This window comes from Pan paniscus, chromosome 3 (assembly GCF_029289425.2).
Source record: "Pan paniscus chromosome 3, NHGRI_mPanPan1-v2.0_pri, whole genome shotgun sequence".
NCBI lineage: Eukaryota > Metazoa > Chordata > Mammalia > Primates > Hominidae > Pan > Pan paniscus.
Window position 1 is genome coordinate 24,821,167 of NC_073252.2, and position 22,494 is coordinate 24,843,660.

The window sequence follows — 22,494 nt, forward strand, 5'->3', positions numbered from 1 at the left end:
TCTAAACCAAGGAACAGTTATGTGTAATACTGATATGACACACACCCAAGTTGGGTAGACACAATCAGGAATACACTCGACAGTGTGACTATCCCATCATGAAGTATTTCTCTATGCAATTTTTAAAAATCCAACTTACAACAAATTCTACTTTATAACAAACGTTTCTAAGAAAGTGTAACTTTTAAATTCTTACATAATTTGAGTTGCAAAATCAAGTAGAAATCATACCCCCTTGTAACTCTGAAGCTGTACTTTTATTTAATTCAATTCAAATTTGGTTTATAAGCCAGCAGAACCTAACTCTTAGCACCCAACTCTTTTGTAATCCTATCCTTTCCCCCTCAAGAGCAGTATGCACAATGTTAGCACCTTAGGTACCATCTTAAAATCAATTTTAAGAACTGCCAGTCTCAAATTTAACAGGACCTAGAGCAGCACCACTTCGTTAAGGGCAGCCAAAGGGTTGGGGGACCCCAAAGCACAAGTTAAATTGGTTGCCATGACGGCAGTACATTTTCCCCCAGTTCCATTATCAATATAAGCTAATGGATTCCCCAGTTTTACAGTTTTCCAGTCACTTAACTGGAAAAGAACCATGGGAAAAATGTAAGTGCTCACCATATTATATGGAAATCCACTGCTAGAAGAGCATAACTGGTTTACATCAAAGCTTCCAAATGCCTATCAAACTCTAATGCTACAGGAAACATGGAGTTTTCTGCACAGTATCAGTACAGTAAAACTGATAAGGAATATTGGTGGCTGCACTATTATTACATTTTAGTTAGGTTGCTTCTGCAATTGGGGGTAACTTGTCACTAACAAATATCTGAAAGGGAGGGTAATTATGCTGATTCTCTAAAATCATATATATCTTTAAAACACTTTAAATGAACAAAAATAACTAAAGAAGTAGTATCTATCGGGTTCTGTAAATCCACAGACCTAGGTTTAAGTGGTTTTCTAGTCAGGCTATAAAGCCTTACTTACTGATATATCCTCAATTCGGCAACCCTTTTACAAAGGCAAAATGTACTTTCAAAGATCTAGAAAGTGAAATTCACTCACTGGTGAACCAAAGATATTTAAAATTAATTCAAAATTCTCAAGGCAAGAATGTTCAGATCTTTTGTTTTGTTTGTTTTTTGAGATGGAATCTCACTCTGTTGACCAGGCTGGAGTGCAGTGGCATAATCTTGGCTCACTGTAACCACCAAGGTTCAAGCGATTCTCCTGCTTCAGCCTCCCAAGTAGCTGGGACTACAGGCACGTGCCACCACGCCTGGCTAATTTTTTGTATTTTTAGTAGAGACAGGGTTTCACCACGTTGGGCAAGCTGCTGTCGAACTCCTGACCCCAGGTGATGCACCCGCCTCGGCCTTCCAAAGTGCTGGGATTACAGGCGTGAGCCACCATGCCTGGCCAAGAATGTTCAGATTTTTTAATTCACTCCGCTAAAATCAACAGCTTACCTCCACTTTAAAAACAAGACCAACAAGTCAATTAGCAGCTCTCAGGACCCCTGTGCACTCACTCTGAAAATGACCGAGGATGCCAAGCTACTAATAAATTTACTGTTAAGAAATTAAAACTGAAAAATTGCTAAAATATTAATTCCTAACAATAAAAATTCTGTTTTAACACAAAATAACGCTTTCTATAAAAATGACTACTTTTCAAACAAAAAAACTTAGCTAGAAGAGTGCATTTCCTTGTATTTTTACAAATTCTAGGATCCCTGAAATGGTTTCAAGGACTTTCAAGAACTCCCAGGCAATAGTTGGAGAACCAGTCAGTTAATGCATATGTTCACATTTCTAAGGAAAACAGCATTAGGAAAAGAAAGAGGTCCTGAAATATGTAGGCTACTGGTGTATTCAAGCCAGGGATCTGTTTTTTTGTTTTTTTCTTTTAAGACAGAGTTTCACTCTGTTGCCCAGGCTGGAGTGCAGGGGCGCAATCTAGGCTTACTGCAACCTCCACCTCCAGGGTTCAAGTGATTCTCCTGCCTCAGCCTCCCAAGTAGCTGGGATTACAGGTGTGCGCCACCACACCCAGCTGATTTCTGTATTTTTAGTAGAGATGGGGTTTCACCATATTGGCCAGGCTGGTCTCAAACTCCTGACCTCAGGTAATCTGCCCGCCTCAGCATCCCAAAGTGCCAGGATTACAGGCATGGGCCACTGTACCCAGCCAGGTCTAAGTTATTCTAAAGCCATTCCTCCTTTTCAGCTCTTTGCTTCCTCCACTTGAGGGCATCTTAAAACTGATCCTCGGTGTTCTAGTCTTCTTATTTTACATAATATCCTGTGAAGTCTTATATGTTCTAACTTCTAATACTACCTATAATACATCAATGCCAATCCTAACTCTAGCTTCCATCTTAGAGCTAACGGTCATTTCCACCTAGTTGGTATCCCAAATTCACACATTCAAAAGCAAAACCATTTCTCACCTTCCTCCAAAATACTTGTAATTCCTAATATCCTGACTCCAATCCATTCTTTATTTTCTATTCCCAAGGCCCTTCACAGAATCGAAACTTTTGTTATGAGCTCTTACATGGTGTATCATCAATATGTTCACTAGACAGGACTTTTTTTAAAAAAAAAATCCTCATCATTCCTCTTCAATTCAAGAGCTCTGATGGCTTCCAGTCTATACAAGATATATTAAGGCTCAACTTACAGTTCCAGTCTCACCTGCCCCACCTCCACCTTCCCAAACCCTCTGTATTCTAGCCAGAGCATACCTGCATTCCCTTAGCTCAACATGTGTCCTTGCTCACACTGTCCCTTTGGTTGACCTAGCTTCAATTCCTTCCTCATGTGCAGTTATGTGTCTACTAAGCAGCAATGTGAAATGTCTTTATTGTAGGTCTGTCAAAAGCTAAAGTCATGGCCCGGTACAGTGGCTTGGGCCTGTAATCCCAGCACTTTGGGAGGCCCAGACAGGCCAATAACTTGAGGTCAGGATTTAGAGACCAGCCTAGCCAACAGGGTGAAACCCTGTCTCTATTAAAAATACAAAAAAAAAAAAAAATAGCCAGGCATGGTGGTGCGCGCTTGTAGTCCCAGCTACTCAGGAGGCTGAGGCAGGAGAATCACTTGAACCCAGGAGGAGGAGGTTGCAGAAAGCCAAGATCATACCACTGCACTCCAGCTTGGGTGACAGAGCGAGACTTTGTCTCAAAATAATAATAATTAAAAAAAAGTTGAAGTCATTACTTTAGATTTTGTTTAGAGAATTTTTCTGACAAGAACAAATCACCAAAAAAAGACTGGCTTTAATGGTTTGAGTCAAAGTTTAATAAGAGCATGCTAGGAAACATTTGAATGAAATTCACTTTTTAAACTGTTTGGTTTCCCTTCAAATCCCCCAGATGTGCTGCAATCCTCAGTATCCAAGTATCTTAATTACCCCTCTAAAAGTTAAATATTAATCCAAATAATCACAAACCTCATCTTGAGTTGACCTGACCTCCTTCTACACTAACCATTAATAAACTCATCTCTGAAATGAGGCTACCCATATCAGACCACAGAATAGCAGTATGAAATATAAAACTTTAGATATAAAGACAAAAGGTACAAAGTTTTAAATGTGGAGCCCACCAAAATCCATAATCCATGTAACCCAGGACAATCCACTAAACCTAAGTTTCTCATAAACTTAAACCTCATTTTGCTCATCTGTAAAGTGGTGATGAATATCTTCCTGCAGGGTTATAGAAAAATGTAAATGAGCTAATACATGTAAAGTATACAGTGTCTGGCTTTACCCAAATATCAATTAAATAGTAAGTTCAGAGTTACAGTCTTTCTTGTAGTTTGAAAATTCTTTAAATTTCCGTAAGGTGATTTTTGAATACCCTAACATCAATTCTAAGTTTTCCTTCATTAAAAAAGAAAAATTGGCAAGGCTAAGGCAGGAGGATTGCTTGAGCTCAGGAGTTCAAAACCTCAACTCTACAAAAATTTTATTTAAAAATTAGCCAGGCACTGGTGGCATATGCCTGTGATCCCAGCTACTTGGGAGGCTGAGGCAGGAGGATCGCTTCAGCTCAGGAGGTTGACGCTGTGTTCATACCACTGCACTCCAGCATGGGTGAAAGAGACTGTCTCAACAACACAAAAATTAAAAAAAAAAAAAAAAAAGAAAAGAAAAGAAGAATGGTACTAAGGCTCAGTCTATAATAAAAGCTTCCTATTTTGGTTGCTACAGTACCTTCAAAATGTCTCCATGCACATGTAACTTTAGAAAAAGATAAATTGTGTATGCGGTATGTTCAATCTCTGCATGGTAAGACAGGTAATTATTAAATTCACTTCAATACTTTCCTGAATTTTTCAAAGTTTCTACAATGATCAGGGACTGCTACTTTTGAAACCAGAAATTTTTAATTGATGGTTCAGGCTTAAGTGTATAAAGACAGTTACTTCTCACCCACAGCAAGAAAATGCAAATTAAAAAGTACATTAGAATGCAATTTTTCACCTATTGGATTTGTAAAAATTCACGTTTTAATAGTTTCCCACGTGTTCTCCTACATGCTCACGGAAAGGTAAATTGATACGCTCCCTCTGGAAGGCTATCCAGCTTTCTGTATCACAATTACAAATGATCTTCTGACCCAGCAATTTCTGCTTCCTACAGAAACACTTGCCCCATGCAAAACAACCATGGGAAACAGTCTAAATGTCTATCAACAGGGGTCTAGTTAATAATAGCCCATCCATGTTTAAAAAATATCCTAGCTATATTACAAATAACACACTAGTAACAGTTCTATGGGAGGGAGGACGACTAGACGGACAAAAGTCACCGGTATAGACTTTATATTACTTTGGCATTTCATTTTTTGCATGGTTCAAAATACCATATTAAATACAAACGACAAAAATCTACCCCAGTGATTTCTCCACCCAAGCACCAGAAAACAAACTGTGGGTCCCTAAATCTGTACTGTCCTGGAGTCAAAATGGGTGGGAGAGCATCACTCTGCCATACATAAGGTAACAAAATTTGAAAAGCGAGCACCACTATTTTCCCTAGATTCAGGGGAGAGGTATTCTCTATAGGATTTCCACTCTGAAATTCAGAGTGCCAATTAAACATCAAATCAGCTATTCTTCAAGATGTTCTATAGGACAGACAAGGGAAATGACCACCAGAATCAAATATGCAACATTTGGTAAACTTAAACATAAATGAATTATGTACCATGGTATACAATAACTCACCTGTGTTGTTTTACCAGACCCAGTCTCACCAACCAGTACAAAGGACTGATGTCTAACCAGAATATCTGTAAACCTATCCTTGTATTCCCAAACAGGGAGCTGAAGACGTTTCTTTAGAATATCATAGTATCGAGGAGTATGGGGTAAATTGGTGAACGGATTAATGCACTGTGGAAGTGACGTGTGACCTGCATGTCCGGCATGCGTTGAATGAGCAGAATGTGTTGAATGCGTTGAATGTGCTGAGTGGGTTGAGTGAGCTGAATGGGAAGCTTTCAAAGGTGGTAATCCAGCACTGATAAGCATAGCATTCGTTGAAGCTCGCAACTCCTTCTCCTTCTCTTTCTCCCTCTCTCGCTCTCTATCTCCTCTATCACGTTCTCGGTCTCGATCTTTAGACCGATCTTCACGATCCCGGTCTCGATCTCGATCCTTCCTAAAAACAAAAATTTAGAATTCAGATTCTGAATTTTATGCAGAATGTTCACGGTAGCGTTATAATCACAAAGAGAGTAAATGTCCAACATTCAAATGAATAAAAAGTCCAATGGATTATGTAACTATCAGAAATAATAAAAAATACCCTACAATCAAGGGTTTCCCATTCTCCACCACAAACATCTTTCCCTTCCTTGCTGATGCCTCACCTTCCTTAACTTTTAACATTAGGTGAGGTAACACAAGAACTCAGTCTGCTGCAAGTAAAACCCCTCCTACTTAGACAACAGAAATCAGATACTGAGGGTAGGATGAAGAAAGGATAGGTCCAAATTGAGTAAAAGAAGATGGCATCTCAATCTTTCTCAAATTCTCCTTCAATTTGTGAAGAGGTATTTTTTGCACTAAAAGTATATTCAGAAGTTAGCACAAACACTGCTACTGGAGATAAAGACAACTCCACCTCACATCATTACAGTCAACAGTGGTGGGTTTTGCTCAATACTTTTATAATCCACTTCTAATAAATTACTTTAATATTCCTTTCTTTGCCATAGGACGATGTTTGGTTGTAATGCAAAGTGAAAAGGGCATAGTACAATGTTATACCTGTCAATATCTCAACTAATACAAATACGAATTACAGGACTGCAGAATTTGTTTTCTTAGTTATACTTTCCAGCACTTTCCCAATTTTGTTCAGTAAATGTATATTGCTTTATAAAAAAAACTGAAATTAAAACTTTTATTCCTTCTTGCTTGTTTACTCTTGCATTTTAACCTAAACAGCAACAGCAAAACACTGAAAGCACTCTATAAATCTATGTACCTTGGTCTACCATAAAATGAAACATAGCCAAATTAAAAATAAGCTTCACTAAACACTATTAAGTTGTTTAACATGTTAAAATTATGCAGGTACCACTCTATTAAACTTGGGTCAATTTTAAGTAGTCAATGCTGGTATCTACTTCCAGTTACTAGAGATTGACCTTAATAAGTCATTTTAAAAGTATCTATGCTAAGAACTTCACAAGCAGAATGGCTGCAGGTTGTTCATATGCGTTGTGGCTGAAAGCAGCCTCTGGGAGACTGGTGGTGGGAATAAAATAAAATAATCTATGCTTGTTCATTTTACTAATCCAGTTTACTTCAGACCAAGTCCATCAGCAGAGAAATTTGCCTCAAGATCTTTAAACCCAGACTTGAAATAATGAGACATGACGGAGCTATGACACAAGCCCCTAAACATGTCATTGTTCCTTACCCACAACACACAAAAGTACAAATTCCCTGTGCTCCAAGTGCAGTTGTGTGACATGTACAAATTTACTCAAAAAGGGGAAAAGCCATATATATGCATATATAAACATGAAAAGTGATTTTCCCCTCTTCCATCCCAATGTTCACCTTCTATAAAAATCACAAAGCATACAAGCCAGAACTGTATGAAGCCTCTCATTTCACCTGGCATAAACAGAAAGAAAATCAATGGGAAAGAAAAGTCAAAGGATAACTTAATAAACATAAAATGAAGTCTCACAATTCAATACTTGAGAGTCTGGACCTATCTTCTGAAATATGCCATCAACTATCTTTGCTTCTCCTGCTTCTGGCCTAAGGTGACTGTTAATTAAGTGTTTACATTGCTCCAAAATGCCAACGAGGTGTAGTTTGTAATAAGAGTACACAGAAATGTGCCCAGCAAAGTAAGAAGCACTGTACTCACAAATGGTTCAAATACTTGACACCTTAAAGATCATGGATCATACAGCTAGAAAAGAACTCTTAAAGAACATCTGGTCTGAACAAAAAGGATTCATGTTTCTAGTATTCACTCAACCATGGGGGAAGGAGGAGATGACAAAAAATATAATTGAAACAACTTCCTTTTTTTTGAGATAGGATCTTGCTCCATTACCCGGGTTGGAGTGCAGTGGCTCACTGGATCATGGCTCACTGCAATATCAAACTTCTGGGTTCAAGTGGTCCTCTCACCTCAGCCTCCTGAGTAACTGGGACTACAGGCATGCACCACCACGCCTCGCTAATTTCTTATTTTTGTAGAGATAAGGGTCTCACCATGTTGCCCAGGATGGTTTTCAACTCCTGGGATCAAGCAATCTCTTGCTTCAGCCTCCCAAAGTGCTGGGATTACCGATGAGCTACCATGCCCAGCCTAGTTTAATGATTTCTATACTTCTAGCATAGTACCAGGCAATTAAGACATGGTCAAGAGTTACAAAATTTGGGGGAAGAGGGGTGACAAAGTAAATCATGTATTATATATTGCCTTAGTTTGTTAAAGTCATACCTATACTAACAAAGATTTTTTCAGGGGCCCACTTCATCAGATGCTTCATTACCAAACCAAACAAAGGATGTATAAAATACATTCTAAAGATAAAAGGTTAGCTCCTGATCAAGCAATGGCGACAGCTGTGGTATTAAGATAAAAGGAATGCTGGAATCACCGTTGCAAGACACCGCCTCAATTTACTGATCTGCAAAATGAAGAGCATTTTCAGATACTTTTAGTCTCAGATTAAAGTAAGAAAACAGGGAGGATGCAGGAGGCAAATTCAGACACCTGGAAATGTTGCTTATGGCTCAAACTACCTTCCTTCGATGAGAGAGGGAGTACAAATGAAAGGTGAGTAAAAGGGGAAAATCAAACCGTCCACTTCATAAATATTTGTCAACTACTGTGCACGTGCGTGTTTTCTTTTTTAAAAGATACTTTTTATTATAAAGGAGTTTTGTTCTTAAAAGTTTACTAGTTGAAGTATAAGGGTTTTTAAAAACTGGTATCAAGTTAGTGCTTCAGACACAGCCACAACACGAGCAGGGAGGGAGGTATGACATGACACAGTTGTTGAACATACTGCTCTGCACTGTGTCTCAGTTCAATCTTGGCTCAAGACTTAAGCCAACTATAGGATCACAGTTATTTCTTCCCTCACCTATAAGATGTGGCTATCAATATGTTTTGTAGAGTATAGATAGGATTAAATGAGTTAATATATGTGATGTGCTTTAAGTGTTGTCTGGCACATTGCAAATGCCCAATATCGGTTGTTGTTGTTATTATTACTATTATTTTGAGACGGAGTCTTGCTCTGTCACCAGGCTGGAGTGCAGTGGTGCAATCTCAGCTCACTGCAACCTCTGCCTCCCTGTTTCAAGTGATTCTCCTGCCTCAGCCTCCAGAGTAGGTGGGACTACAGGCACATGCTGCCACACCCAGTTAATTTTGTATTTTTAGTAGAGACGAGGTTTCACCATGTTGGCCAGGATGGTTCAATCTCTTGACCTCATGATCTGACTGCCTCGGCCTCCCAAAGTGCTGGGATTACTGGCATGAGCCACCGCGTCCCACCAATATTGGTTATTATTAAAGATCTTTTTAAGTTCTAATACCATGTTAAAATTCTACATGGAGGGTAAGACCTAGTGACTCACGCATGTAATCCCAGTGCTTTGGGAGGCCCAAGTGGGAGGATCACCGGAGGCCAAAAGTTTGAGACCAGCCTGAGCAATACAGTGAGACCCCATCTCTACAAAAAAACTTTAAACTTAGCTAGGTGGGGTGGCACGCCTGTAGTCCCAGCTACCTGGGAGGCTGAGACGGGAAGATCACTTGAGCCCTGGAATTTGAGACTGCAGTGAGCCATGATCAGTGAACCAGTGCTCTCCAGCCTGGGAAACAGAGGAAGACCCTGTCTCTAAAAAATAAAAAAATTCTACATGGAATAATAACAGGCACTGAAGTACTGCTAAGGAAGACATTAACTGGTCATCAAAATCATGATATTTTAAATAAGCATTGACTTTTTTTTTTTTTTTTTTTTTTTAAAGACAGTCTCCCTCTGTTACCCAGGCTGGAGTGTAGTGGTGCAATCTCGACTCACTGCAACCTCTGCCTCCCAGGTTCAAGCAATTCTCCTGCCTCAGCCTCCAGAGTAAGTAGCTGGGTATTACAGCAGTGCGCCACCACGCCCAGTGTATTTTTGTATTTTTAACAGAGACAAAAATAGGTTTTATTACGTTGGCCAGGCTGGTCTTCAACTCCTGACCTCAGGTGATCCATTCGCCTAGGCCTCCCAAAGTGCTGTGATTACAGGTGTGAGCCACCACACCAGGCAATAAGCACTGCTTTTTATCCGTCAATCTTATTTCCAGGAACCTCTCAAGGATGTGTGCAAATACGTATGTATAAGGATGTTCATCAAACTTCTCATTTATAAAATAGCAACAAGTGGAAAACTACCTAAATATCAATGAACAGGATATTGGTTAAATAAGTGATGTCATACCTTTACAACTGGAGTACTATGGCAGTCAATCAATTTATTTTTTATTTATTTTTTTTTTTTTTGAGATCTGTTGCCCAGGCTGGAGTGCAGTGGCACAATCTCGGCTCACTGCAAGCTCCGCCTCCCGGGTTCATACCATTCTTCCTCAGCCTCCCGAGTAGCTGGGACTACAGGTGCCCGCCACCACACCCGGCTATTTTTTGTATTTTTAGTAGAGACAGGGTTTCACCGTGTTAGCCAGGATGGTCTTGATCTCCTGACCTCGTGATCCACCCGCCTTGGCCTCCCAAAGTGCTGGGATTACAGGCGTGAGCCATTGCGCCCGGCCTATGGCAGCCAATTTAAAAGCGTAATGTGTACCTACAGTTAATGACATTTCTGAGTGGAAAAAAAAAATCAAAGTACAAAATAACACGCGTTGATCCCATTGATATTAAATTTTATAGTTCATATTTTTGAGTCAATATGCAGAGATCTTAAAAAATGTTCACCAAAAACTGTTATCCAAAGATGGAGATGAAGATTTTAGGGAATGCCTTCTTTTTAAACCTTTGAGTATAAACATTTCTTATGTTCCCTGTGGCAAGTTCATTTAACCTCATCTACCATACAGGATTGTAGTAAAAATGTGCATGCTCCACAAATGTTATCACACTATTAATACATTAGCTTTACTTTCCCATAATTAACAGAAAAAACTCTTATCAGGTGGTAATATCAAAAACCAACATCAAAATGAAAAACGCCCCTAACATCGAAAACTTTTTTCCATACTTCAACGGTAAGTATGGAAAATTATTACTTTCGGTAATTGTATAGTGAAGATTCTGTGGGTTGACAAAAAGAAGAAATGAGGCCAGAATATGCAACAGAAACCTATAATAACTTCACCTGATTTCAAAGTTAAAATATGCCAGGAGTAAATAAAGCCTTATATAGTTTGGGAGCATTAATATAAGTGAAATCTCCCACTGAATTACCTTCCCTTCTCAGTACTGCAGAAACCCTATCTGGCAGTAGAGTTTGTAAGACTGACAAGCTTATGCTCGCCAATAAAACCACTTGCTATCAGGGAAAAAAAAAATCTGCAGGATTGCATGGCAGTCAACAAGTGACTTAAAATTATCGAGTATGAAAAAATTCTGAGGCCGATAAACATCTTAAGTCCACTGTTAAATAAAACCAGTTCAATGATAAATGGCACTCAAATGACATAGAAATGAGTATAAAAACTTCCCTCTACAATTTCTTATAACTTGGGCATTATTCCAAAGATGAACTCTCCTTTATCCATAGGCAAATTCTAAATAATATACAAGGGAATCATAAAGCTACCATTAGACTCCAAAAGTCAACCTTTTTACTAAGGATATCTGTTTTTGCAAGAGAAAGTAAACAATCGCACATACATATGGTGGGACCACTAATCCCAAGGGGAACATTTTAAATGGTGCACATATGCACAAATACAAATGAATTCATTCATTCCCTCCCAGAATATTTTGTTCCAATCTGACCTCCTGTGAGACATCAGTTCCAGATGACAGCAATTTATTTTTGCCTTAGAGAAATCAAGAACTAAGTGTTCCCTACTTTACCAACGCATTATAAATGTCATTAAAATAGGCTGTAATGACTCTTAACTACAGTACTGAACTGTGTGCAGCTGAGTGAAAATGATAAAGGCAGGGTTCCAGATCCTGCTGTAAACTTGCACAAGCTACCTTAACTCTGTTCTCCGTTTCTCATTCCTTGATTGGAGCCGAGTATAGTCTTTTTTAAGTTGCTTCCAGCTCTGAGAGTCTGTGACATACAGCTCAGAGGCATTAACGTTTTGTGGGGCGTAATGGTGGGGGAGGGTGATAGCCTAAAGAGAGTCTGTCTTACAATGTCATTGTCTTTTTTACAATGCCTAATATCGTAAACTAAAGAACTCACAAAATTAACATGTGACATGCTTTTGCTTTCTATTGAATAATTCAACATATGGCAAAGCCTCAAAAAGTACACCCTATCCTGGCTTATACTCTACAATGACACTAAACATATCCCTGGAAATCAATTTCAATGAAGAACTTTAGCTGAAAAATTCAAAACAGCTATACAGGTGACCTTGACACAGTGATTCTGTATCACAAGTACACAATAAAATGATACAATTATGCAAAGTATTTGGCTACTCGGGCTTTTGTGGGTTTTGCCTGAATTATCCAAACAGGTCTTTGTACTTCATCAATGAAAACACACACGGGACAAGAAATGATTTCCACGAAATTGCTTAAATTAACTGCTAAATTCCTCTGTACCTTTAAGGAAAGGAATCTGGAACACCATGAGTTTGTGTAAGTATTTCAACTCTCAACCTCCACATGGGCGGTGTTTCACCATAAATACTAAAAACACGTTTTGAACATGATCCCTGTATTTCAAAAGCTACTTATGAAGAAAAGTGGGACATGCATAGAAAATAAATGATAAAAAAAAAAACAATGCCTTCTAATCCCTCCCCATGGGACGATGTTCAGTAACCAGTTTTAACCAAAGCAGGAAATACAGGAGATGGCGGGAGCGTAGGCAGAGAGCGGAAGTTTGCTAGTATCTACTTTGAAGTGTTTGAATGGACCGAGGCACGCTCTCTCCCGCCAAACTATAAACTCAGTCGCCCCAAAACACCAGCCTTCCAGCCCATCAGGTATATTACTCCACGTTTTCCTTTCTCCCGGCAGGTCCTCTACTCCCACCTCCCCCGAGAACTCCCTATTTGCTGGCTTCTCTCAACTCCCGCCACCCCCATCCCAGCCTACATTAGGATCCACGCGCTGCTCTCACTTTCCGCCCTCCGCCTTTCCCGTCTGGAGTGCCTGGCCGCGCCCCCACTCAGGCCCTCCCCACGGCCCCTCTGCCTGGGAAGTGCCTGCTGCCCTTGGAAGCGAATACTCCCGCCGCGCCCTCCCCCACCCTCTCCTCCGGCTCCAGGCCTTCCTCGGGAACCGAGGCCACGAGGTCCGCGGTTCACTCCCGCCCGACGCCCTCGCAAGTGACTCCCGCTCGGTTCGGCCTGGGGGAGGAGGCGCCCTCATGGCCACTGCAGGCCTCTCCACCCTCCGGACTGGGCAGGGCAGCGGCCCCGTCGCACGCAACCCCCCGCGCCCTTGCCGGGCCGAACGGGCGCCGCGCTTCTCCTACCCGCCGCTAGTGAACCCAGCCCAGAGGGAAACAAAGGCTCCGGCTCCAGGACCCGCTCGGCCAGGCCAGCCCCGGCCCGCTCCCTGCCAGGACCCCAACAAAGCCCGAGCTGCCGCCTCGCGCCCCCGGCCTGGCTTACCCATCGGTCCCCGCACGCTTCTTGCCAGAGGGGTAATCCTCCCCTAGGTCCAACCGGTGCCGCTTGGACATCCTCGCACTCTTCGAACGGGCAGTTATTAAGGAAGAAAGCTGGCTGCTGTATGGGCACAGTCGAGGACAGCCACTTAACTCTGGAGGACCCCCACCCCTCCCGCTACTACAGCCCACACGGTGCGGCCGGAACCAGCAGCTAAAATGGCGGCGGCGACGAGGGCTGGGCCTGCGCGCGCGCGCGCTTCCGCAGCGTGCGTGCGTGCGAGTGTGCGTGTGAGCGAGGTGCGCGCGCACGACGCCCAAAGGCGGGAACTCCTGTCCCGCCCGCTGCCTCATTGGTCCGACCTTTCTTGGGTCTCCTCCCTCTTCCTGTAGCTTTCCCCTCCTCGGAGCGGCTGTTAGGAAGAACCTGAAGGCCTTCACTTTCCATTTCAGGCTATTCTTGCCCCTCTGAGTCAAGAAATTGAGAAAGTCTAGTCCTAGTTAGGAAATCCTATTCTATTACCCCGGCTTTAAGGGAATCTCAGACCCAGAGAGGTTGAGAAACGAATGAAGATCGTACAGCTAATAAGTGGCAGAGCCGGGATTGGAACCCAGCTATTTAGTAACTCCAGATCTGGAACTCGCGGCCACTGCGCTACCCTCAGTTGCAGTGAGGGGCCGCGCGATGGTTCACGCCTGTAATCCCAACGCTTTGGGAGACCGAGGCGGGTGGATCACGAGGTCAGGGGTTCGAGACCAGCCTGGCCAACACGGTGAAACCCCGTCTCTACTAAAAATACAAAAATTAGCTGGGCGTGGTGGCGTACGCCTGTAATCCCAGCTACTCGGTAGGCTGAGGCAGGAGAATCGCTTGAACCTGGGAGGCGGAGGTTGCGGTGAGACGAGATCACACCAGTGCACTCCAGCCTGGACGACAGAACAAGACTCCGACTTGAAAGAAAAAAAAATCAATTGCAGTGAGGAAACTGCAGTGAGAAAATGTTAAGGCTTGTCATGATCTATTTTGCCCTTTTCTTGCCCAGCACGGACACCATGCACCCAAGCTATAGATGTTTTTAACTAGAATACAGAGAATTCGCAGTGAGGGCACAATTTGCTTTTTTGTTTTTTGTTTTTCTTTCTGTGCCTATTAATGCACTTTCGCAGTGTTAAATAACACCCTGCAAGGTAGTTGTTATTTTGTAGTCGTAGACGCAAAGGCTGAGGAAGGTTACATCTCCTAGCCATAAGGGCTGTACCTAAAGCCATAACAAGGAGGTGGGGCAAGATGACTTTAAGGATTTTTGTGGATCTCTCCCCCTAGAATATCTCTGCTTCCTCAGTTGCATTTGTTCCCAGAAGAAATGCACAAGAAAAGATCTGTGGACCATCTGCAGCAGGGTGATCTCTGTTGTTCATGGAATGGCTTGGTTTGGCTGCCCTGGAAGACCATACTCTGGTTCTTATCCAAGTCTCAGGACTGCAATTGCTAGGATTAAATGCAACTTAAATATTGCAACTGATGAGGGGTTTGTGTGTTTGTTTTGAGACAGTCTTGCTCTGTCGCCCAGGCTGGAGGACAGTGGCGCAATCTCAGCTCACTGCAACCTCCGCCTCCCGGGTTTAAGCCATTCTCCTGCCTCAGCCTCCCTCCTAGCTGGGATTATAAGCGCCCACCACCGCGCCCGGCTACGCGCCCGGCTAATTTTGGTATTTTTAGTAGAGACGTAGAGACGAGGTGTCGCCATGCTGGCCAGGCTGATCTTGAACTCCGGACCTCAAGTGATCTGCCCACCTCGGCCTCCCAAAGTGCTGGGATTACAGGCGTGAGCCACTGCACCCAGCCAGCAATTGGTAAGGAGGGTTTTTATTTTTTTGTACCAAATCCACATTGGAAAGTCAACACAAAGAAAAATGAGTATATTTTTCACTTGTGAAATATTCAGTACAACTTTCTATCCTAAATGTACCATAGTCCCTACTTTGTCCCTGGTTTTGCTTTCACAGTACAGTAAGATATTCTGAGAGAAAGACCACATTCACATAGCTTCTATTACAGTATAGATTCTCCTTGACTTATGATGGGGTGATGGCCATCGCAAAGCCATCGTAAATTGAAAATGTTGTAAGTTGAAGATGCAGTTAATTTACCGATAAACCCATCGTGAAGTCAAAAAATCTGGTCAAACAATTGTAAGTCAGGACTGTCTGTATGTTGTTATAAATGTTTTATTATTAGTTGTTAATATCTTACTGTGCCTAATTTATAAGTTACACTTTATCATAATTACATATGTATAGGAAAAAACTGAAATTAAAATGATGAGTTGGCCTTCTATTATCTGTGGGTTCCTTATCCCTGGATTCAATCAACTGCAAATCAAAAATATATTTTTCTTTAAAAATGGATGGTTGCATCTGTATTGAACATGTACAGACTTTTTCTTGCTCTTATTTCTTAAACAATACAGTATAACAGCTATTTCCATAGCAGTTACATTGTATTAGGTATTATAAGTGATCTAGTGATGATTAAGTATACAGAAGAATGTGCATAGGTTATATGCAAATACTGTACTATTTTATATCAGACACTTGAACCTCCACGGACTTTAGTGTCGGCAGTTTCTCCTGGAACCAATCCCCAGTGGATACTGAGGGACAATTGTGTTGACTTTTTTCAGATCATGATGTATAATCACTGGATTCCATCTGATTTTTCTCTTTTTGCTTAATTTTACAAATGAGGGAAACTGAACCCCTAGTTCTTATTGAAGTTCACACAATCAGTTGGTATCGAAGTCAGAATAAAATACAGATTTCACTTGAAGTATTAAAATCTCAGTCTTCAGGTTTCCAGTTTGATGACTGCTATAAAGTGCTCTAAAATTTTGGAGAAATAATCAGGGAAAAAGGTTAGAATTCTACCTGCAGAAGTGCTCCACTCAGATGTCAGCCTCTCATAAATGATGAAAGAGGAACTGAAATCAAGGTGATGAGACTTTTCCCTTGGGCCTAGGTTACAGCTAAAGAAAACCATAACCTCATCAGTTGTGTTGTGACCTGAACAATTAAAGAAAGGCCCTGGGCAGGCACGGTGGTTCACACCTGTAATTCCAGCACTTTGGGAGGCCGAGGCAGATGGATCATGAGGTCAGGAGTTCGAGACCAGGCTGACCAACATGGTGAAACCCCGTCTCTACTAAAAATACAAAAATGAGCCAGGCATAGTGGCACATGCCTGTAATCCCAGCTACTCAGGAGGCTGAGGCAGGAGAATCACTTGAACCCGGGAGGTTGAGGTCGCAGTGAGCCAAGATTGTGCCACTGCACTCCAGCCTGGGCAACAGAGCAAGACGCCATCAGAAAGAAAGAAAGAGAGAAAGACAGAAAGGAAGGAAAGAAGGAAAGAAAGAAAGGAAGAAAGGAAGGAAAGAAGAAAGGAAGAAAGGAAGGAAAGAAGGAAAGAGAAAGGCCCTACTTATCAAAGGATAGTGACCTCTCTGGAATCTAGAATAAGGGGAACAAGTGGCCAGAGGCTGCCAGGATGTGCACACTCCTTGGGAAGAAAGGTAGAATTCTAGGTCTAAATGATCCACCCTGGATTTTCAGACATCATTATCCCTGGAGTAGACAAAAGGCACCCACCAGGCCCTCCACAACTTGGCTGGAAATATTTCCAGATAATATCCTATTTCCCTTACTGTTACTCTTTTTCTACTAGACAACCCTCTGGCCTATGACATGGACTTTCTCACCTGGAGGAAATGTCTTATGCAGCTAACCAGCTGCAGGGTCTCAAGTCAACCTAAATTAATAAAAAATAATTGCTAATAGCAAACACATACAAAGCACTATGAGCCAGATGCTGTTCCTTACACATTTGAGCCTATTTGAGACTTACAGCAACTTCAAGTTTAGTCCAATGAATTACTCTTATTTACAGCTGAGGAAACTGTTACTCAAAGAGGCAAGTATTTTGGCCAAGATGACAGTTCTGAGATTCAGCCCAGACAGTGTGTGTGCTTAATTGCTATGTTCTGCTGCGGCTGATAAATAGATATTCTCGTTCCACTTTATTCGTCTAAGGTGTAGTTACTGAGGATAAGTTCTCCCAGTCTGACAAGATGAACATGAACTGATAAAACTTCTGCATTGTCCATGTAGAGAACTAGTTTACAGAACTCTCAGTGGACAAGTGGGGATTTGGATTATTTGAACCCAGTCCAACTCTAGAGCCGCACTATTGACCATTGTACAGTATCACTTTTACCATTTATTTATTCAATCAACAAATATGTATTAAGCTCCCATGTCAGGCATTGAGTTAAGTGCTGGGGAAAGAGGAAAGAAGAAAATAGCCATAGTTCTTGCCTTCATAAAACGTGGCAGAGGGAGAGAGACAGGCACTGAACAGCTAAACACATAAATAACTATGTTGTTATCACGATGATAAGTGCTGAAAAGGCCAGCTACAGACGACAGGCATTGTGAGAGCATATAACAAGTGGACTTGATCTACATTGAGGGTTAGGGAATGCCTCTCTGAGAAAGAAACATTTCGACAAAAACCTTAAAAATAAATGCAATCCCAGCACTTTGGGAGGCCAAGGCAGGCAGATCACCTGAGGTCAGAAGCTCAAGACCAGCCTGACCAACATGGAGAAACCCCATCTCTACTAAAAATACAAAATTAGCCAGGCATAGTGGCGCATACCTGTAATCCCAGCTACTCGGGAGGCTAAGGTGGGAGAATTGCTTGAACCCAGGAGGCGGAGGTTGCAGTCAGCCAAGGTCACACCATTGCCCTCCAGCCTGGGCAACAGGAGCAAAACTCCATCTCAAAAAAAAAAAAAAAAAAAAAAAAAGAATGCAAATTGTCCAGGCAGAGAGGGCAGAAAGCATTCCAAGCAGAGGAAACAGCCTGTGCAAAGGCCCTGAAGCTTTAAAAAGTCAGGCGCGACCCACAGACAGAGAAAACAACATGGATGTGTTGAGATGAGGAATTTGTCATCTGTGATCCTGCAGATGCAAGAACAGGGCATATCATGCCCCATCTGAGGAGTCCTGCTGAGGAGGTAAGCCTTTATCCTTCCTAAAACAAGAGGAAAACAGAAATGAGATTTAAGTGGGAAAACAACATGATCACTCATGAGGATTTGCCAGGATCAATCCACCAGTCTCCCTCTTTGAATCCTCTTTAGCGACAAAATGCTTACAAATTTGAAAGAATTTTCAGTACTATTTTTAATCACCTTATCCTCTCTCTAGTAAGAGACAGAAATAGTTACAAACTATAGTGGTGCTATGGCTTGCCATCAAAATCTCACTTTCATAATGAGACATCCCTCAGCTCTGGGAGTGCTTGCCACCTGCACACAATCCTCGTGTCAGCCCTCTTCAGAAACTTCCATGGCTAAAGAAAGCTGCCATGCCCAGGGGCAGCCTGAATACATTCTACAGGTATAAAGGCCTGGCCTGTCTACCAACTTAGGACAACTGTGAGCCTCAGAGCATCTGAACCCTCTGTGGGATCAGCTGAAGCCTTTGTTATAATGGCATCTGATGTACCCCAATGCAATTTGGCCAGTAACAATCCAGAGTTACCTCCAATCCCACAAGTTAAGGCCATAGTCCCAAGCAAGACTGAAGATGTCCCCACTCCAGACACCATCCATAAGTTCAGGGGTCTGCAGGCCACCGGCACTCCGGCCCAACTGGCTACAAATTCAGAGTTTCTCACAATTCCATCATATTTGATAATTTACTAGAATAACTTATAAAACTCAGGAAAGCACTATACTTATGGTTGCTGTTTTATTATAAAGGAAACAAATCAGAGCCTCTGTGTCCTCTCCCCATGGAATTAGAACATGTGACCCTCCCTCACATCCATGTCCTCACAAACTAGGATGTTCCACTGAGCTTCAGTGTCTGCAGTTTTTATTGGGGTTTCATTATGTAGCCATGATTGATTGACTGAATCATTGGCTCCATGATTCAACTCAATTTCCAGCCTCCTTTCCCTGCTTAAAGGTCAAGAGATTGGGCTGATAACATGTGGCTCAAAGCTTCAACCCTTTAATCACATGGTTGGTCTTTCTGGGATGACCAGTTCCCATCCTGAGTTATCTCCTTAGCACTAATTCAGATGTCGTCCAAGGGCCCAACATAAAGAGAGTAACTCTTTAGGGAATAAAGGGAATACATAAACCTAAAGAGAATAAAGGGAATACATAAAGAGAATAAAGGGAATATATAAACCAGGACACATAAACCAGGAAGTCACTGCATATTCACTAAAGAGAGCAACAAAGATACTCTTACAACTTGGGAGACCCCAAGGATTTAAAATGAACCAATCCCGTGAACCAGGGATAAAGGCCAGTCAAATTCATTGTCATGCAACAGCATCACAGTCAACTTTTCCTTATCTGATTCTACTTTTATCTTTTCTTTCCACTGATATTGATCCTAAATGTACTTCTTAATAAACATTCTAAATGCTAATCTTTGCCTCAGAGTCTAGTTTTCATGGAAGCTGACCTAAAAGATTTGGTGCCAGAAGTGGTGCCAGAAAGAAAGCAGACATTATGATTGGATTTTGGAGTTGGTCACCCATTGCTGGCTGGCAATGAATCTGTGGTGGAGGTAGGACACAAGGAAGCAGGGCAATTGTCAAAACTTTCACCTGTAGCTTACTGGGAAAAAAGCATGTGGTGTACTGCAAAAGGCATGCAGTTCTCACATATGGGGGAACTAGTAACTATAAGCTCCCTAGAATTTGATGGCTATTGCTAAGTAGAATTAATATTTTGGGGAGAGATAATGAAAGGCTGGAAGTTATTTATCTGCAATTCAAAACTAAGCATGAAAACCAGAAATCCTATGAGGGAGCATATAAAAAGGTTTTCATTTCTTGCAGTGGAAAGGCAGAGAAAACTGAAAGGCAGTTCCAGGACTTAAACATAATAGTAGCAGAAAATTAAGTGGAAACTTCCAAAGAAGATTAAACTCTCCACTTAGGCAATTGTGATATACCAAGGTTAGGACCCTGGATGGGAAATAGTGGGACTCTGACACATGGGTGGGGACATTTGGGTTGATGTACTTGAAAAATTTTTAATCCCTAGATTCCCCTCAACCCACTGAGTCTGCCAAAGTACTCTACTTTTCTGTATTAAAAGCTCGTGTTCCTCTCTTGTAAAATGATGCAGAGGTTTCCTCTCTGCAGAATAACATCTACCACCCTTTTCAGGATACATAAACCAGGAAGTCACTGCATATGATATTCCAGGGACATCACTACATATGATATAAGTATATCATAAGCATCCATCTTTGGCTTAATTTGGTTGTTCAGATTGAGAACTTCCTTTGACGTTTGTCCATTTATTTTCCTCCAGATGCCTTATTTAATTTATTGTCTCCAAAACTTCTGTGAGTAAAGTTCCTTTGACTGCCATTTCTTACAGTGGGAAGGCAGAAAAAAGTATATAAGTATCACATGATACAAGGTCATATCACTACATATGATATTCCAAGAACATCTGATACGGTGTGGCTGTGTCCTAACCCAAATCTCATCTTGAATTGGTGTTCCCATAATTTCCACGTGTCTTGGGAGAAACCTGGTCGGGGGGTAATTGAATCATGGGGATGAGTCTTTCCCATTCTGTTCTACTGATAGTGAGTAAGTCTCAGGAGATCTGATGGTTTTATAAAGGGGAGTTCCCCTGCACATGCTCTCTTGCCTGCCACCATGTAAGATGTGCCTTTGCTCCTCCTTTGCCTTCTGCCATGATTGTGAGGCCTCCCCAGCCATGTGGAACTGTGAGTCCATTAAACCTCTTTCCTTTATAAATTACCAAGTCTTGGGTATGTCTTTATTAGCAGCGTGGGAACAGACTAATACATCAGAGGACACATAATATTGGCATACAATCCTACTCAAAGAAGCTGTAGGACCCAGCCAACAGGTACCAGCAGGAACCAGGAGAGTTGGCACAGGACCAAATTCTTTTTTTTTTTTTTTTTTTTTTGAGATAGAGTTTCGCTCTTGTTGCCCAGACCGGAGTGCAATGGCGCGATCTTGGCTCACTGCAACCTCCACCTCCTGGATTCAAGTGATTCTCCTGCCTCAGCCTCCTGAGTAGCTGGGATTACAGGCATGTGCCACCACGCCCAGCTAATTTTGTGTTTTTAGTAGAGATGGGGTTTCTCCATGTTGGTCAGGCTGGTCTTGAACTCCCAACCTCAGGTGATCTGCCCACCTCAGCCTCCCAAAGTGCTGAGATTACAGGCGTGAGCCACCACGTCTGGCCAAGGACCAAATTCTGAAGGTTATGAATGTCAGGGTGGGGAGGTGGAGCATACAGTCAGATAAGGGAGAATTTATCAAGTTGGTAATACTCTCCTAGCATACAAGATTTAACACTCATGCAAGGATCCTGGGTGATAGTGTGAACACACTTGGGATGTCATCTAGAAGCACAGAGAAATCAATGGCTCACAGTACACCTGGTTACATAGAGATGCCAAAACTGCTTTGGTTTACATTGTAAGGAGGGACTAAATGGCTCAAAGAAGTGAGCTTGCTAGAATGAATATACTTATATAAAAATGGAAAACCCAATAGATGAATATATTTCAAAGGAAAGTTCAGAGAATACACCACTTACCAAATCAATAAGGCATTATCTGGTTAGAGAGGAATCAGCATCACTCTAAGACTCAGCAGTGGTTCTCCCTGTAGTCCAGGGTGAAGACAGAAGATACCATTTCAGAACTGGGTTCACTGAGAACAGTAGAAATGATGGAACCTTGTAACACTGAAGTGACATGATGGCACTCAAACTTCAACAGCCAAATGGACACTGCAAGGCAAGAGCGGCAGTCCAGGGAGCTTTACCCACAGATGTTTTGGAGATGACAAATAAGCCATCTGGAGCAAAAGAAATGGGCAACCATCAAAGAAAGTCTTCAATCTGAACAACCAAATTAAGCCAACAATGGATGATCAAGAAGTTAAAGGCTGATGCTCTGATACAAAGTCATGATCACTTGCCCAGTTTCTGGACTTGAACCAGTTTTTGGACCTAGAATATATTTAATTGGAGGGAGAGGGCATGTCCCTAGAAGAAAGAACTCTGCAGCACCAGCACAAGTGTACA

The 22,494-nt window shown here is 41.9% G+C and overlaps 1 protein-coding gene across 1 annotated transcript in view; it reads right to left on the reverse strand.

Annotated features, from left to right (window-relative positions):
* DHX15 (DEAH-box helicase 15) overlaps positions 1–14,833 on the reverse strand; it is a 58,202-nt gene extending 43,369 nt beyond the window's left edge. The window contains exons 1-2 of the mRNA XM_003826833.5: positions 13,326–14,833; positions 5,247–5,682 (exon numbers count right to left, since the gene is read on the reverse strand). Coding sequence (XP_003826881.2) covers positions 5,247–5,682; positions 13,326–13,675 — 786 coding nt within the window. The 5' untranslated portion in view covers positions 13,676–14,833. The remainder of the gene's footprint in view (positions 1–5,246; positions 5,683–13,325) is intronic.
* Positions 14,834–22,494: the final 7,661 nt, after the last annotated feature.